The 17294-nt window shown below is 40.2% G+C and overlaps 1 protein-coding gene across 5 annotated transcripts in view; it reads left to right on the forward strand.

Moving 5' to 3' along the window:
- The window catches only part of LDLRAD4 (low density lipoprotein receptor class A domain containing 4), a 324657-nt gene that overhangs the window by 292268 nt on the left and 15095 nt on the right, over positions 1 to 17294 (forward strand). For all 5 annotated transcript variants that reach the window (XM_044426637.1, XM_044426638.1, XM_044426641.1 and 2 more), the window contains 2 exons: positions 4854 to 5008; positions 14800 to 14853. In XM_044426637.1, coding sequence (XP_044282572.1) covers positions 4854 to 5008; positions 14800 to 14853 — 209 coding nt within the window. The remainder of the gene's footprint in view (positions 1 to 4853; positions 5009 to 14799; positions 14854 to 17294) is intronic.

Consider the following 17294-nt stretch of genomic DNA (forward strand, 5'->3'; position numbering starts at 1 on the left):
CTCTCTCCCTAAGGTTACTTTCCATCGCACCCTTTCCTTTCCCCTCGTTGGTCTCATTTCTGTTGAGATTTTGCGTCATGGTTGGATTTGGTTAAATCGGCAACTCTCTGTTCAGAGACTTGAAAGTAGAGGGGTATGTTCTGGATTGAGAGCCAACATAGTGAGTTTCCCCCTAATTGATGACTTCATAGCCCTCCAGGGCATGTCTGCCCAAGGTGCTAGTCCTGCTTAATTGAAATTAGTGTGGGTAGGATCATGGACACTGTAAGCATGCCATACTTATGTTCAGGACGGCTGAATAATTAAAATCATAGGTTTTTCTCTTTTATGAATAATTGTAGGGTGCAGTTATTTCCGTGTGTGGATCTAGGAGTGATTTTTTTTCTAGATCGATGAGGTGCAACATGTATTAGTATTGTACATAGGAGTACTCTTTCATGTAAGGTATATTTATATCTTATTTTATATTTTATTCTGGTAGCTGGAAATACATTATGCATGTGATTATTTTGGTGTACAAGGTTCTGGGCTTTTAATTTTGCATTTTTGCGTTGCTTTTTCTCATTCGGCTCCCCAGAGTCTAATAGGCTTTTTCCTAGAAATCTGTATAATCTGTTAGGGTAGCACTCTTTGCCATTCTGGAGATTGTGAACTTTTAGGATGTGTTGCTTTTACTAAGAATAAAACATTCCTAGGATATTGTAACTATGTATGCATGTGAGAATGAAATGAAGCTTGAATATAAAATGCAACAAAGAAGCTATTATATTAAAAGGAACAAACTGTTCATTCCCCTTGTGGCTATAACCTGGTGCTGGCTTTAGGAATGGAAATGGATTTCTCACCTGTTAGCTACACAGTAGTATATGATTAAGGTGTAGCCCTAAGGGTGCAATCCTAGGACACTTTTTTATCCCTACCCATGCATACAATTCCCAGCATTCCCCAGCAAGCACAGTTGGCTTAGGAATGCTGGAAATTGTAGGACGTTTTTTCTTTGTAAACATATATATAATTGTGGCTGTATAAGTGGATGTGTGAGTAGAGAGCCCAGGGGTAGAAACTGCACTGCAGTTGGAAGTTGTGAAACTACTGCAACTGAAGATGTGGAAATGAAGCTACATTCTGTTGATCAAGAATGCCTGGCTATTGCTCAGCATGTGTGCGCACCTCTCTCTTGCACTTCTGTACACGTGTGCTCTCACACACATTCGTATGCAGTCCTTTTCCCCTCTAATTTTTCAGAATTGTTTTTTCTGTGTCATAATAGCATTGGCATTTTTTTTAAAGGAGCTTGGGATAGAAAAGTCTACTTTTCTTCTGGTGATCAGATCAGAATTCCAGCTTTTCAGAGTTGGTCTCCCCCAAGACTGTTAAATAACTCTTCAGGTTGCAAAATAACTATTCATAGTAAAGGAGGAATTGCCCTTATGTTAAATCGTGTATGACCCTTGATTAAATTTAGCATTCTGTGCTTTTGGCCAGTGCAGAAGTAACGTCATTCCAGCCATCACTGCATTCTAGGAAAGCCTAAATCAACATTACTTTTCTGCTTATTTCTCTTTTGCAACTGTTGTTCCGATGGAACAGAAATAATATAACTTAGGGTGAACTAAATAGTTAGGTTATTGGCCTCTGAAATCTTGGGCATAGTAGTATCCTATAATTCAGAAATGGTCACACTTTGTTTTTTAAATTTAAAGCTTGTGTTCTTTTGTGGCAGTGGGGAACCCATAGAGCCCAGAAATCAAGGATTTGTTTTTTACTCTGTTGTCAATAAATAGGGCAATAGCAACCTGAAGAAAAGTTAAATCTACTGGATATTGCACATGGTGCTTGTGACAGTAGCACTGGAATCCATAACTAGCTCAAGTAAAGCTGAAGTATTTGGCCAGTGATGGCTGTGAGGAGGAAACAAGTAGAGAAAAGTAAAAGGAAGGTGTCTCTCTCCAATTGCATAACAAGTTATTTTAACATTTTGTCAGGCTATCAATAACTCTTACAGTATATAGTGAAATTATAAGATCGTCTATGCACCATTTTGTCTGTCCAGAGAAATATGTCTTGGAATGTCTGTTCTTACTGTTGGTGATTCCTAGAGTTTACCACTAACCCATTTGTGTGTTCTCAGTATTTGTGAAGGGGAGGAATTTCGATTGTTTTAAAATGCAAATTACTAATCTTACTCCTTACAGAATAATTGGAAATAGGACAGACTGGAGGGAAATACTTTTTCACTGATTTCATTTTTTTTCTATAATTGCTACTATTTTAAAATTTTGCATCTCTAGTTCAGCCAAGATTCCTTAACAAAAGGACTCACATATTGCTCTTCTTTGATTTATACCAAGAAAAATGGCATTCAATGCAGGGTAGTCTTATTCATCTTTAGGCAGAGTTATGTTTTGAATAGCCAAATTCTTTCCAGTCCTAATACTGTCTTTCCTAAGACTGCATACTGAAGATCCCCAAGTGCAGGCCAGTTATTATTTTTGTGAATGACAGAATTTCTTGCAACTAAAAGAGCATGATTCATTAACAGGTAAGCTAGTCCATACTGTTGAATGCATTTTTGCCCTTGGCTTGTCGCCATCCCCATCCATGTATGCAAACATGCATTGGTTCAGAAAAGGGCTGAATGCTGTCTTAGGCACTGCTGTTGAAGATTTGCATTGTAAATAGGTTTTTTAGGTACAAACAGGAACATTATTCAGCCATTGATGTGTTTTTTCTGTTAATTTGAATGGCTAAAGGTGTGAGTCTTCAAGATTAATGATGTGACAAGTTTGTCCCAAAGTGCCATAATTTTAATTGATGCATTAATTGAATCTGAGGCGTGTAAAGCAATTATCATGTCTTCCAAAAGGAAAACATTTGTAATTCCCTGGAGCATTTTCTTTAATCTTTAAGACTTTTTATGGGCATTGTGACTTTATAAAACTACAGTGACTTTCTAGGTTAATCTCTCATCACCCTGGTTTCACTTTTTTAAAAAAATGCGCTGTGATATATGCAAAGGCAACCCTTGTTCTTTTTTCTCTGTTGCCCTTTAAAGAGACATTTGCATATTCAAGGTTTCTTTTTCTTCAAAGTAACCCATCTAGTTGGTAACCTTTTTCTTACATTTCCCACTTACTGCACCTCTACTATGACTGAAAGGGGATGCAGGTGGCACAGTGGGTGAAACCACTGTGCTGCTGGGCTGGTTGATCGAAAGGTCGCCGGTTCGAATCTGCACAACAGGGTGAGTTCCCGTTGCTCCGTCCCAGCTCCTGCCAACCTTGCAGTTTGAAAGCAGGCAAATGCAAGTAGATAAAAAGGTACCACCTCGGTGGGCAGGTGACAGCGTTCTGTGCACTTCAGTGTTTAGTCATGCCGGCCACATGACCACGGAGACTGTCTGCGGACAAACGCTGGCTCCCTCGGCTAGGAAACGGAGATGAGCACCTCCCCCTAGAGTCAGGCATGACTGGACGTAACGTCAAGGGGAAACCTTTACCTTTTACTATGACTGAAGTAGTGGGAGACTAGTTATAGATAAGTCAATAGCGATCTTAATATTTTGATAATGTAAGAGCATTACAAGTGCAACTCAAGCTCCTAAAGGATTTGGAGTATGAGCTGTGCAATGCCTCCTGAGTGGTTCCCCCTATGGCCCTTCTCATCCTGATAATGGAACTCCAAAGTATTATAAGAGTGCCATTATGCTTTTTTGATCAACTCCTTCTCCTCATGACTCTGAATTGGGTATGGATGGGCAATTTGGGCCCTTTTGATGTTGGGCTGTGCCTTCCCTGTCATTGGCTTTGTTGGCCATGGCTAATGGGAGTGGGAGTCCCACAACATCTGAATGGCCACAAGAACCCTCAGCCCTGTTGTAAAACATGTACTTTACTTGTTTTGCTCATATTTGGGGTTAGCTTAATAGTGTGTGCTGTAGCAGCTTCATTCAGGTAAGTATTGTTTCTACAGTAGAGCTATCCGTGAATGCCTTTGGGGAAGGACTGCCTTGGACTACACCAGCCTTCTGTAAACACTCCTTTTTATTACATGATGATGTGACAACAGTACATTATGCCTGTTTTGCCAAGGTTTCTTCCCAACAGATGAGGTGTTTGACCTGATTGTAATCATAGGAACAAGTGCTGAGCCTTGGGGGCTTTACTTATTCACTTCTTTGTTTTAAGCTTCTTTGTTTCCTCACAGGGTGTTAATATACTATTAATTCATTTGTAGGTAACTTTGCTATGCACTTTCCAGGATGACTTATTGAAATCAAGAATAATTGTGTCTCCTGTTGATAAAATCTCAGCTTCTTGATAAATTTATCCATCTTTGATTTGGATCTGCTTTTTGAATTAACATTAGGGTCTAGATGTGGTGAAATTATGTCCCTAAAAGTTACATTTATATTGAATCTTGTGGTATGCTGTATCTGTATCAAAACCTAGAAAATGATGGAAAGCTTTTTCTAGGTATTGGCAGAAGAGAACAAAAACTATGATAGGGAAATATGTTGTACATTTGTGTCTTCTCTGTCTGAAAGTGATGAATGCATGCAAAGTTTTGTTCTTCTTCTAAAATGTGCAACTTTGGGAGTGGAAAAAGTCCAAGGGGTGAAGCCTTAACTTGCTACCCCAAAAAATTATTCCGCCCAAAGTATTTTTGTAAGATTTTTGCTATGGAAGAACACTTTTATTGAATATATTGAATAATTAATCAATCATTAATTAACGTATCATTATTTGGGACTAGATACTAGCAGTTCACGCGTCTTGTTTCTTATACATTCTGGTTTTTAACCTGTGTCTGCCTGAAGGGTGACATTTCTCTTTCTTCTTTCTCTCCCCCAGCGGAACTAGAGTTCGTTCAGATTATCATCATAATTGTGGTGATAACTGTTATGATAGTAGTGATCATCTGCTTGCTGAACCATTATAAAGTATCAACACGGTCCTTCATAAGTCGGCAGAGCCAAAGCAGGAGGCAAGAGGAATCCTTACAACCGGTGAGTTTACACCCTTCTGTACTATTCACTATGTCCTAAAGGGTTTGTTTCTCAGTGGCCATCCACTTAGTTCTCAGTGACCAACTGCTTACCAGTAAACAGAGAAAGAAGTTATGGTCATGGCTGCTGTTGGACCAGGTCTGATAGCTTTAAACAAGTCTGTGTTCACTTATTCATTGAAATAAGTTGAGTGGAACATGCCACTTTTTCTCTTATGAGCAACCAAAAATGTTTCCTTTTGTCAGCATTTGTGCTCTTTTTTTCTTCCAAAGTAGTAGTTTTAAAATGTATCTGCCTATTGTGTAAATACCTTAAGACTCTGTTTGCTATCACAGTTTTGCTCCTATGTAGCCTTCTCATTTTCCAAGTAATTAAGGGACATTCTCTTATATCCCTACAACAATACTGTAAGAGTTTGTGGTCAAACCGTGAGCTTCATGGCTATTTGGAATTTGAATCTGGATTTCCCATATCCAATGCTGAAGCAGTCTTACCATATCAGCCTAGTTTTCACTGCAGCCGATCATGGATTATTTATGGGTTGTGATGTATGCTGGGCAGAACTTGAGTATTCAAGCCTTGCCTCAACTATGGCATATTGTGTTGTCCAAACTGGCAGGGGTTGGCATGTTTAAACAATCCTTTGATAACCCATCTGGAGGGCATAGGTAGCCCAGCCTTACTTTAGGACATACCTTGTCTTCAGAAAGAGGAGTATAAACAGACATGTATCACTAACCAACCATGTTCATATCTGGACGTCCTGCTTAGATAGGCTCTCATGAACATGTGCAGGGATGTTCTATTGCACCTAACCTTTATGCATCATATGTTCCCAGGAAACATTCGTGTACTTGTGGGAAAAGGATTACTGTGTAAAAAGAATCTATTCTCTTAATGGTATATCAGTCATACAATTATGTATGTTCATATCATGATCATAGATTTAGAACGTTTCCTGACTAATAAGCTAAACTTCTTGGTAGTGGAAGCCTCATAATGGAAGCAAGTTGGTTAACAAGATCCAAAATATCTGAGAGAAACTTTGCTCTTCTGCTTCTGTTATGAGTTCAAGTAATTCATTAGTTCTCTGGCTAATTAAGTGTAGGTTTATGGATAGGTAAAGGCCAAATTATGCCATCAATTTTTAATTCCTCTGTTTTGTTGGTAATGTCAGTTTTTCATAAAGTTATGTTCATTTTTTCAATAAACTGAATTTGTGTCGCTTTATCACTAGTAGTTTTATTAGTAAAATAATTTTTGTAAACTGTAAGAGGTCCTGCTTTCTACAGTGTGGAAAACATGCAGCTTTAATGATTTTCAACATATTTGCTGGATGAACTGTATGAAGAAGCTGTCGTAATGCGGAACCAAACCATTGCTTTACTTTGACTGGATGCATTCTTGGGCAGAGTTCTTCTGTCTGATTTCTTTTTGATGGGGCATACTGGGGTCTGAACCTGGATCTGCTTCATGAAACACATGTGGTCCTTAGCTCTGAGTAAGGATCCATCCCTAATACCAAGCAGATGAAATTCTACATCTGACCAACACTTATTGATGGATATACCATATTTTTCGCTCTATAAGACGCACCTGACCATAAGACGCACCTAGTTTTTAGAGGAGGAAAACAAGAAAAAATATTCTGAATCAAATGGTTTATTAAACTATTTAATAAACTATAACAGAATACGTTAATACCGTATTTCAACCTTGTAAAGTGAACAGCAGTCAACAGTGGCATTAAGAACCATCATCACTGTCATTAACAAAAGAGAGACTTTAAAGTTTGAGTACTCTTCTAGTTTTTGTTGAACCCATAGAACTCATCATCACTAGAGTCAGAATTTATGAAGCTCTGTTGCTCACAATCACTGACATCACTTTCTTAGTCAGTAGTGGAATTATTGAAGGAATCCACAATCTACACCAGTTATACAAGAGCTGCTGCAAACAATTCAATAACAAATCTAAAAAAGCCAGTAATGTCCACACTGCCCTATTAGTAAATAATAGAAAAAAACTTCTGACAAAAAATGAGATATTGTACGGTAAATCAAACACACAGCGGACTAAGTAGCCTTTGAAGAATAAACTTCATACAGGAAGGTAATGCTGTTCAAATATCCACTGATCCTAAAAAAAATGTGTCTGATCAACTAACAGATAACTGATCCATGGAAAGCTTCCTGATAATCACAGGCACATTCCCCATCACTTCCCCATGGGCTTCATTAAAAGACGGGTTGCCATTTGAAAACACACACCAACCTGTGATTAACAGCTCTCACCTGCGCCGGAGGAGGGGGGCGGAGCAGGGCACGCCGAGCGTGTGCCGGCCAGGTGGTGCCACGTGGTGCAGGTGGGCCGGCAGCGTCCTGGGCATTGGGCACACACACATTCGCTCTATAAGACGCACAGACATTTCCCCTTTTGAGTGGGAAAAAAGTGCGTCTTATAGAGCGAAAAATACGGTAGCTTAAAACCTGTTTCACATTGGTCTATGAAAAGGAACTAACCCAAACTGATCTGCTTGAATACTGCCCATTATATCCTAAAACCTGCTGGCTTTTTATAGGATAGTGACTTAGAGATGAAAGGTGTGGATAGTGTTGCTGTGTGGTTGTACCTTGTGGGGAAATACAAGGCAGAAGCAGGTATATTTCCTTATGGGAGCGGCTGAGATTGAAATGGTTTCTGAGGATGGAGGAAGTGGAAGCAGAGGTTGACCAGGATGTGATGCTGTGTCATTTTCCTTCAATTCTTTTAGCTTATTTATAATCCTTCAGACACTCATTCATGGACTCAGTGCATGGATAAGGAATACTGCAGCCCTGAGTACTTCTGCTCCTGACATTGGAAATGCTAGCTTGTCCTGCTTCTGCGTATTTGCACATATAGTAGGACCATCTAGTGAATTCTTCATATGTGGCAGCTGTACTTGCAGTGACTTCCTCTCTGCTGATATTCATGCTATATGCACAGACGTTGGGCATATAGCATGACTATAGCAGTGTAGCATGACTATAGCATGATGCTGGGCAAGCCAAAATGTGCTACTTTGTGGCTGGTGCAATTCACTGTGGCCCCATTTATGTGCTGATTCAAATTATGAGCATGTTATCAGGCAAGGTGTAGAACTTTACTGGCTTCAGCGCATGCTACTGCAACTCCAAGTAGTGAATCAGGTGCCATCTAGAATTTTATATTAAGCTGATCCAGTGGTCAGAAAAGCAAGCTGCCAACTTTTTCCATGTTAGGAAACACATACCAGTCGGTAGAAACGGAATAGGCTGAATACATGGGCTGAATATGAGGCAGTACTGAATGTATTCAAGCTAGCATGGGAGGCATGCCAGTAACCTTTTTCTTGGTGTATATACGTTGTGGTATCCAGTGGTTCATGTGAAAAAAGATCCACAGGGTACCTCTTGTTGTGGGGGAAAGGAAGGCTTCAGCCTAGCCTGTTGCTTCTCTGGCTGAGGACTCAAACCTAACTCCCCTCCCAACCCTAAGCATTATCTGGTGGTGTAAACCTGGAAAATGTATTGGCTGCTGTTTTTCCACATTTAGCCTTCATGAAACATGTTACTCTTGTGTACCTGTGGCCTCTGGGCCTGTTATGTGGTCTGTTGCAGAGACAGAAGGCTAAATTACAGGTAGTCTGGCTTGTTAGTCTCATAATAGGGACTCCACAGATGGACTAAATGTCTTCAAAAGTTTTGGGTTGTTGTTAGTGGTACCTTTAAAATTCTGCTTTCGGTCTCTGCCAATCTAAGTCATTTCTGAAGTAGCTAAATCACTGTTTTCCATTCTGTGCATATATTACTTAGCCATGGTTTTTGATGCATTGTAATATGAGCCTTAGAATATCAAATGTTAACTGTTGCTGCTGAGGGCAGAGCATCTTACGTTATTCAAAGAGCTACCCATCATATTTTATTAAATCTGCAGAATCAGATATTTTTGAGAAAAATGCTGCAGTTCTAAATGGGAAAGTAGTGACAAAAGTACTGTGCATTTACTTTTGCATCTTGGGTTGTTTGGCCCAAACACACTGGGGGCTGAAAGTTAGCAGTGAAACTGGACCACAGCCTGAAAATGGATAACAATGTGTTGGATAACAGATAATTTTCCAAATCCAGGCAAAGTAATGCTGTTGAAACAAACTTTCTAGAATTTGCTCTGGTGTCAAGTTTCACATTTGGATAAAACACACGTGATAGTTGTTTTATTGTGCACATAAATATATTTTACAGTGGTAATTTAATAAATAATGGGATTGCTTGAAAAACTCCAATTACATTCCCTTTGGGCCTTTCTCACCTCAGGCCATTATAGAGTGGTGTATAAATTGTAATCTTAAGAGCACCAGCTCTTCAAAAATGTTTCTACTGAACTCTTCATGTTTTGACAAGCAAACTTCACCTCAGATTTAAAACTTTCTAGTATTTTGCAATAACTTGTTGTTAATAATCCACATGCTTCCATTTATTTATACACAAGAGCTTTCTCAATTTCATATTCTGATAGCTGTACTACTCTTGGGTTGAAAGTCCTGCTGAAGGTGCCCCAGTGGCTGGGAGCAGATGAGAAATTCTTCTGAATTGCCTGTGACATCGGCAAACCTTTAAAACCAAAATGGATTCCAAATGGATATTCAAACTTGCTCATGGCAAGTTTGAATATCAAGGCAGAAAAGTTCCTGTAAACTGGAAGAGAATCATGGAGGGTTACAGGCAGTGGAGATGATTCCAGCACCACTGCACCTGTGCTCTGGATTTTAGCTAGATGGCATTTTTGACCATCTAGCCAAGGTGCTTTGTAGGGAGGAAGGGAAGAGGCTGGAGTGCCATCAGAATACTTTGTATCATGGTGGCTCTCATCTGCTCCTTTACCCCTTCCTCCAACGTTGATTCCCGAGCCTTAGAAAAGCAAGCTAGGGCAGTTCTTTCCAGATAGGCTGTGAGAGGATTTGGAGCAGTTTTCTAGCTCTGGGATCGCAGTACTGTCCCTCACCCTGAATCTGAAAATCTGAATCATTCTACAGTCCCCCAGGTGATGCCTGGGACCATAGAATCATTTTCTCTGCTCTGCTTTTTCTTCAAGCTGTGGATGTGCCTAGCAGGATGCACAAACTACTATTATTACCACTCTTAGGATAGTATCAGTTTATTTGGACTTTGTTGCAATGTTGTACTAGATTTGAAAAATGGCCAGCTGGACTATTTGTTGAAAAAAAATCCACACATGCAAGCTTAAAGATACCAACCATTTTTGGAGGAATTTTAGCTGAATTTATGGTGCACTGCAATGAAGGCTAATAAAGATTTTTTTAAAATCAATGTAGCTGCACCGTCTTCATCCTAAGGCCTGTTTTGCTACCATAACCCTGTGCAAATACTTGTTTTTTGTAAGACAACATGAAGACTAATTAAGGGTGCCTTCAGTATAGCTTCCTGTAATGCTTCAAACTTGGAAGATTTGCATCAAAGTGGAAAACAGTGGTGGTGTGGAAGCAACAATTCCCTTGGTGCTTCTCCCACTCTTCAAAACACTTAGACCCTTCTCAAGCAGAGGATCTGGAGGCATTCCGAGGATTCCTCATAGGTCAGTGGTGCCTGGCCTTCCCACAGAATGTCCCCCAGCGCTGGCTCCATGGTTGGTTTTGTCATCTTGGAGCCACAGCCCTTGTGGAAAGAACAACACTAGCTACAAGTGAGAAAATTCTGGATTCAGAGTTGCAGCTCCACTTTCAGAGTGGTTCTCTGAGGTTGCAGGTGGTACTTCAGATTATATGGTATCCATAAGATTGCAGCCAGACTGTGTAAAAACTGCCATGATTTAGTTGTCTTCATACTTATTTAGACTGTTAGGAAGAACATTTTTCTTCTAAGATTTTCTCCTTGAAGAAAGAAGCCTTCACATCCATTCCATGAATCTTATGGGGGGAGGGAGGAGGAGACTGACTTTTTAAAAAAATAAAAAATCATTAACATGCTAGGAATATCCTGTTGCTCTTCCTAGGGTAGTATACATCCAGGACATGGCTTATGTTTTAAAGAAGTAGTGTTTCGTTAAAAGTGTACTGGTCTGTCAAGCTCTTTTTTTCTGCCCCAACAGCAACTTAGATTCTAACTGGGAGTTAAGCAAAAATTTATACCTGGACAATAATCACACATCTGGCCTCTTGCTGCCACCTAGAGAGAACATTAAAAATGACAGCCCCCTTTCATTATGAATTGAGTGGATCACTTTATACTGAACATACATTTGTGCTGTATGCCTGCCTGTAAGGTTACAAGTTTTATTTCTGTATAAACTAGAATATAGAAGCATTTCTTTTATGAGTGGTCTGTTGAGTTGCAAAATAACCCATTTATTTGAGGTCCCCAAATTACTTATTTCCACTGTCAGTCAAGGAGCTTTCATCCTCAGCTCCTCCTTACCAAACCAAACCAAAAACACAGCCCTAGTCACATCTGGGATCCTTTTCTGACCCCAGATGAAGGTACTTCAAGCTACATATGAAAACAGTGTGTATGAAAAGCCTTCATTCTGCCTGAAATTCCCTCCCAGGAGGTTTCAGTCAACATAAGAATGGTTGTCATTTCTCAACAAGTACAAGTAATTTAGTTTAATGCTTCTGGAGGCTATGCAAAGCCAGAAAATCTACATAACTCTGCTTGTCCAGTTGACCTTCTCTCTGTATAACCATAATTTGGCTAGAAATGGTAAAAAATAATGGCAAAGCTTTTCCTCAATGGATTTTATTACCCTTTGCTGGGTGTTTCAGTTAATCTTGCTTAAAAAGAGGCCAAGGTAACTTATATTGAACCATCTTATGTTCCTTTGCTTGGGACCTGTTTTTTGGTACATAAAATTATCTCACAGAGCTAACCTGACCAGTCTAGTGGTCCAACCAGAGGCAGGCTGGTGGTGGATGAGTATGGCGCAACTGAGAGCAGAAGGAAAGGCTTCAAGAAAGCATCAGGGGTGGGGTGTGGGGAGAGGGGGGATGTCTCTGTGTGTGATGGATTAATGGGGCACAAGGTTGCATGTCTGTGCATGTGAGGATGTGCAAGTAAATGAAAGAGTATTCAGGAGAGTTTATACATGATTTGGGGGGATGGGCTATGTGTTTTTTAGGGTGAACATGGGAAAAAAAGATTAGCACACACTTGTGTATGTTTAGTGCAAAGTATGTGACCCCTGTATGTGATTTGGGGTGTTTCCAATTTGGGAAACTGGGAATAAATTAACGTTAGAGCTGTGAAACAGGAGGTCTGTTGGAACAAACAAGTGTGGGTTCAGACTCAGAGTAGTGGCATTCACTTGAGCTGCAGTTCCTAAGCAAGTTGCTGGTGATAGTTTTATTTATGCTCACTGGTTTGCCTTTGGTGGATTGGGTGCTTTGAGTTTGACCACACGCCTCATGCCATCCATTTTGTGGCAGCACTCACTATGCCAAATAAGCGCGGTATTCTAAAAAGCCGGGAATACCTGTTTTCTACCTTTTCTGTAAATATTTCTTTGATCATGGTTAAAGCAAGCTCACTGACCTTTACAGCAGGAAGTAACATTTCCTTCACTGGGTGTGGGTGGGGTGGGGTGGGGAGTTGAATGAAAATGACCCTAGAAAATATAGTTCTATCTCACGGGGTCCTTTTCAGGTTTGTTTCATATTTAGTATCATCTGCACTAGCAATCGTCCTAGGAATAGACACAATAAGTTTCTTTCCTCGATAACTAATAATTCTTAATCGTGTCAGTTTTTACAAAGAGTAAGGACAGGATAGGTGAATGAAATGGTTGTGCTCTATGGGACCATCAGCAATTACATCATACCAAGATTGTTTCCTAGTTTAGTGACAGGACATCAACCAGGATAAGCGACTATTTAGAGAGCTGCATTAGCTAGATTAGCTAGATGAAATTTGCAGCCGAAACATTATAACATTCCCATTAAGTCTCCTATGCTGCATTTAATGCAGTTATGCACAAAACTGTGAGAGAGAGATGGAGAATGAAAATATAAGTCTAATATTTTGGACCAGTTTTAATAATTGGATTTTAGTTTGTTGGTTTATTTATCATTTGTCTCTCTCCCCAGCCTAAATTTGCCTTCCTGTTCATACATTAGTAATATAAGGAGTCTTGAACCAAGTATGTAGAAATGCTTTTGATATATCGTTTCATAGAAATGTATTTGAAAAATAATGGTCTCTTTGTATGTGTACAAGGAAGTTTTCATAGGAAACATACATACTTTGGCTTTCATTATAATTCCTGTTAGGAGATCTTTTAACTGACAGACTAAGTTTTATAAGTTTGCGTTGCTTGTAATCCCTGATGGACTAGTCCATAAAATCATCAGCTGAAGCAGGAATTGAAAGAACAATGGCCTGGTGCAGATGTAACTATCCCAGCCAAATAAATCATAGTTTCTTAGTCTGGGAACAAGTTTTGAGCCTGTGCACTTTGTCCTCTCCTGTGCCTGGCTTCAGTGAAGGTTTTTCCAGTTTTTCAAACCAAGAAATTGTGGCTTACAGTATACTCCTAAACATGTTTACTTCTGTACATCACTCAGTGGCTCTTACTCCCCTGTAAGCGGAATTAGCAGAGTTTTTGACTGGACAGCTTCACTGAAGTCTAGAAGGGCTTGGAGGATGAGGGAGAGGCATGAATACTAAAGGCTTATTTTGGAGCTGATCAGCCATGGTTTATGAAATCAGGATCAGTACATCTGAACTGGGCCAATATGTTTAAGAAGGGCAAGTCTTAACACTAGTGTAGACCCTTTATGTTCATGTCATCTTAATGGACTGCAGTCTGTTTGGTGCAGTTAGAAATGCGCTTGTTGCTTTCATAATATTTGAGAGTTGGATTGGGATCCAGAACAAAGAAACAACATTAGCAAAGCCCTATTTCTGAGCAGATTAAAATGAACTTGCTTACAAGAGAACCCACTTCTTGGGCAGTTGTGATATATGGCCCTGGAATTCTTTGCTCATGTAAATATAAAATGAGGATGCTGACATGGGATAATACTAAATTAACATGGACACAGTGTCCTTGTTGATATAAACAAAGTTATAAACAAAGTTTTAAAATACAAATACAATATTTAAAAATATTTCGTATGCCATACTTTCATTGGTGCAATTTGAGTTTCCACAGACACCAGATTAAAAAGCCATTTTGTGTGACATTCAACATTTTGTAGGCTCTTTTAAAGCTTGTTATCAGACAAAATCTGTAACTGTTGATTTTACAAAGCACTTCCACTGCTTTCAGAAGCCTTTTAGTGTGTATGTATTTTTACGTTCAGAAGCAGGTAAGAGTAAAGAACCATCTTTGAAGTGTTGCAAGGGGCAAACATGCTGAGAATACTTTGAAGGGGCACATGTAATTTGTGGCTTGTGTTATTCCAAGGACAGTTACTGGAGTGCTTTGGGTGAAAATTGGCTTATAGACTGAATTGCCTGTTTGTTTAAAAGTAGCTTCAGTGGAACTATGTCAGACCTGCTTCTGAGTACATTCACATAGATTTGGACTTGGATACTACTAACAGGTCAGGCCCAAGCTAACATGATAGGAAAGAAAGAAGCATGCAATACTTGCTAACGTTTGAGTAAAATAGTGCATAAATGATGAAGCAAAACACAGAAATAGTTATCGGAATGCCAAATAAAAATATAGTTCATATATAGACTACAATGTCACAAAGGAGACTAACCTCTCGTAATCGTTGCTCAGAAATTATTTTCTTTTCTTCACTGTGCTAGGAGCGGTGTTTGTGGCCTTCTGATAGCTCGACTTCTCGTCAGGCAGCTTCTGAGGTAAGTGTTCATTCACACTTGAAATTTTCAGTGTTTCCTGAAATTCCTCCTCAATTTCCTGAATTGAGTAACTACCTGCACCCAGCAACTCCCGACTCCATCAGGTGCCAACAGGTTGAGTAATCCCTGCTCTCACTTGGCCTCCAGTCATAAGGAAGAGTTGAGGCAGAAAAGGTACAGTGGTACTTCAGCTCACAAATGCCTGAGTTCACGACCAAATCAGGTTGCGAACAAAAATCTCATAAAAATTTTGACTCAGGTCGCAAACTCTGCATTGGGTGGTGACCACGATCATGGCCATCTCCCCGCCACCAAAAGGGGGATGGCCACGATCATGCTGAGAGAGGGGGGGAGATGGCCGAGATCGCGCCTGTCTTTCCTGCACGAGCGCAACCGTGATCTCGGCCATCTCCCCCCTCCCCCAGCGAGCCCGCATTCACACTTGTCTCTTCCCCCCCAGTGCACCCGCATTCACATCCATCTCTCCCTCCGCAGTGCACCTTTGTTTGCGTCCGTATCTCCTCCCCAGCATGCCTGTGTTTGTGCCTGTCTCTCCCCGCTCAGCGCGCTGATGATGGGCGCATGCAGGGATGATGGGTGCGATCGTGGTCGTCCTGGCGGGGGAGATGTCCACGCTCAGGGTGAGGGGGAGATGGCCACGATCTTTGTTGTTCTTTGTCACTTTGCTTCACATTTTTCTGATTAAAAAAAATAGTTACTGAACGGATTAACCTTATTTACATTGAACCCTATGGGGAAATTTAACTTGGCTCACGACCAATTTGGGTCACAACCAGAATTCTGGAACGGATTAAGTTTGTGAGCCAAGGTACCACTGTATAGGCAGCTGGGTGAGAGGAGATCCTTGGTTCAAAAAAGGAAAACCGCATGCTGAGGGGACAACTAAGGCCTGAAGAAGCCAGTTTTATTTCCGTCTTGTGGATGTGCCTTCACTTGTCACCAAAAATAGTACACAGTAGTAGCCAGCCGTGGCATCCTTCAGGGCTGCCTGGTGGGGCTGGGCCTTGGAGGCGGTTGATTGTGGTGGTTTCAGTGCCTCCTTGCATCAGGAGAATGTGTTTTAATATGGTTGGTCTGTGGTACCACACCGGGTTGTATTGAAACCTTTTGTGTTAGTAAATGCCTACATGAAATTGATGATAGAGGTCATTGGGAGTGTTGGAGAATCCACTGGGATACCTGCAGGAGAGCAAAGGGGAAAAGAGGAAGAACAAGGTAGTTCAGGATGCCCTGTGTCTGACTGTCAGGATCCCCAGAATACATGGTCACTCAGGGGGCTCATAAGCCACCCTGGACCCAAGGTGTCATGTGAAGCCTCTCACTCTAACTTACAAAGACCTGCTTCACAGGCATATGAAAAAGTGTTGTTTCCTGGGTTGCTTTCAAGCTCTGGAATACACTTAGTATAAGACTGGTGTTTACTATCTCTACATTCAGGAAGGCCACCCTCTTTCAAAATTTTAGCTTGTTATAGTCTCTTTTATTGTTAAGGTTTCATGGTTGTTCTTAACATTTTACCATGTTTTCATTTGTTTATTATGTTAGTTTTCTGATTTTTTAAATTTTTGCTCTGGTTAGTTCAAAAAAGACAGTATGAAAATGCAATGAATAATAATAATTCACAAGATGTCATAATAGAAAAAAAATATTCTGCACCTTCTCCAGGCTGTTTTTTCCCACCGATTTTCTGCCTGTTGTACCTAAGAAAAGATTGATCTGTGTCCTCCAAAACCTTTTCTCAACTGCTGAGGGAATCTAGCCAGGTCGCATTTCTGGTTTCCTTCTGCAGGAAGGCAAATATATTTTTATTCAGGCATGCCTTTGCAATTCAGCTGGGCTTTTGCTGATTGGTATTTTAATTAATTGGGTGATGTCTGTTTTATTGCATCTAATATGTTTTTATATTACATTTTAATTAAGAGTTTGTGTTGAACTTATATTTTATTTTTGTTAGCTGCTTTGGCAGAAAGGTGGGATTTAAATAGAAAGAACGAACTTCAAAAGACTTATAACCCCCATAGGGAACCACAAGGCCTCAACCTCCAGTTATCTGTGATAAAGTAAATATTCTTATTATTCATGATTAATTTACAACAAACATGTAATTTGTAGATAAAGGTTGCAGGCATTCTGTGGTTCTTACACTCTTGAAAATTAATGGTCTGTGGCTCATAGGGTCTGAAGCTTTGGGCACCTTTTTGAAAGAACGTATTTGCCCCTTGTGTTGTGACTGCTGTTTGACAGAGTTGCAGTTTTGTCACTGTCTCTCAGTTTAGTTTAACTTGAAAGGCACAGATTTCAGCCAACCATTATGTTAAAACCTGTGGGATTTTCAGGGGAAGAGGATGTTTCCTGCTGCTACAGAGCTCCATGGTGGATTGGACTTTGAATTTTCCTGTGTACTGCCATTAACTAAAGAA

The sequence above is a fragment of the Varanus komodoensis genome, unplaced genomic scaffold, assembly GCF_004798865.1.
Source record: "Varanus komodoensis strain SLA01 unplaced genomic scaffold, ASM479886v1 scaffold17, whole genome shotgun sequence".
In the NCBI taxonomy this organism is placed as follows: domain Eukaryota; kingdom Metazoa; phylum Chordata; class Lepidosauria; order Squamata; family Varanidae; genus Varanus; species Varanus komodoensis.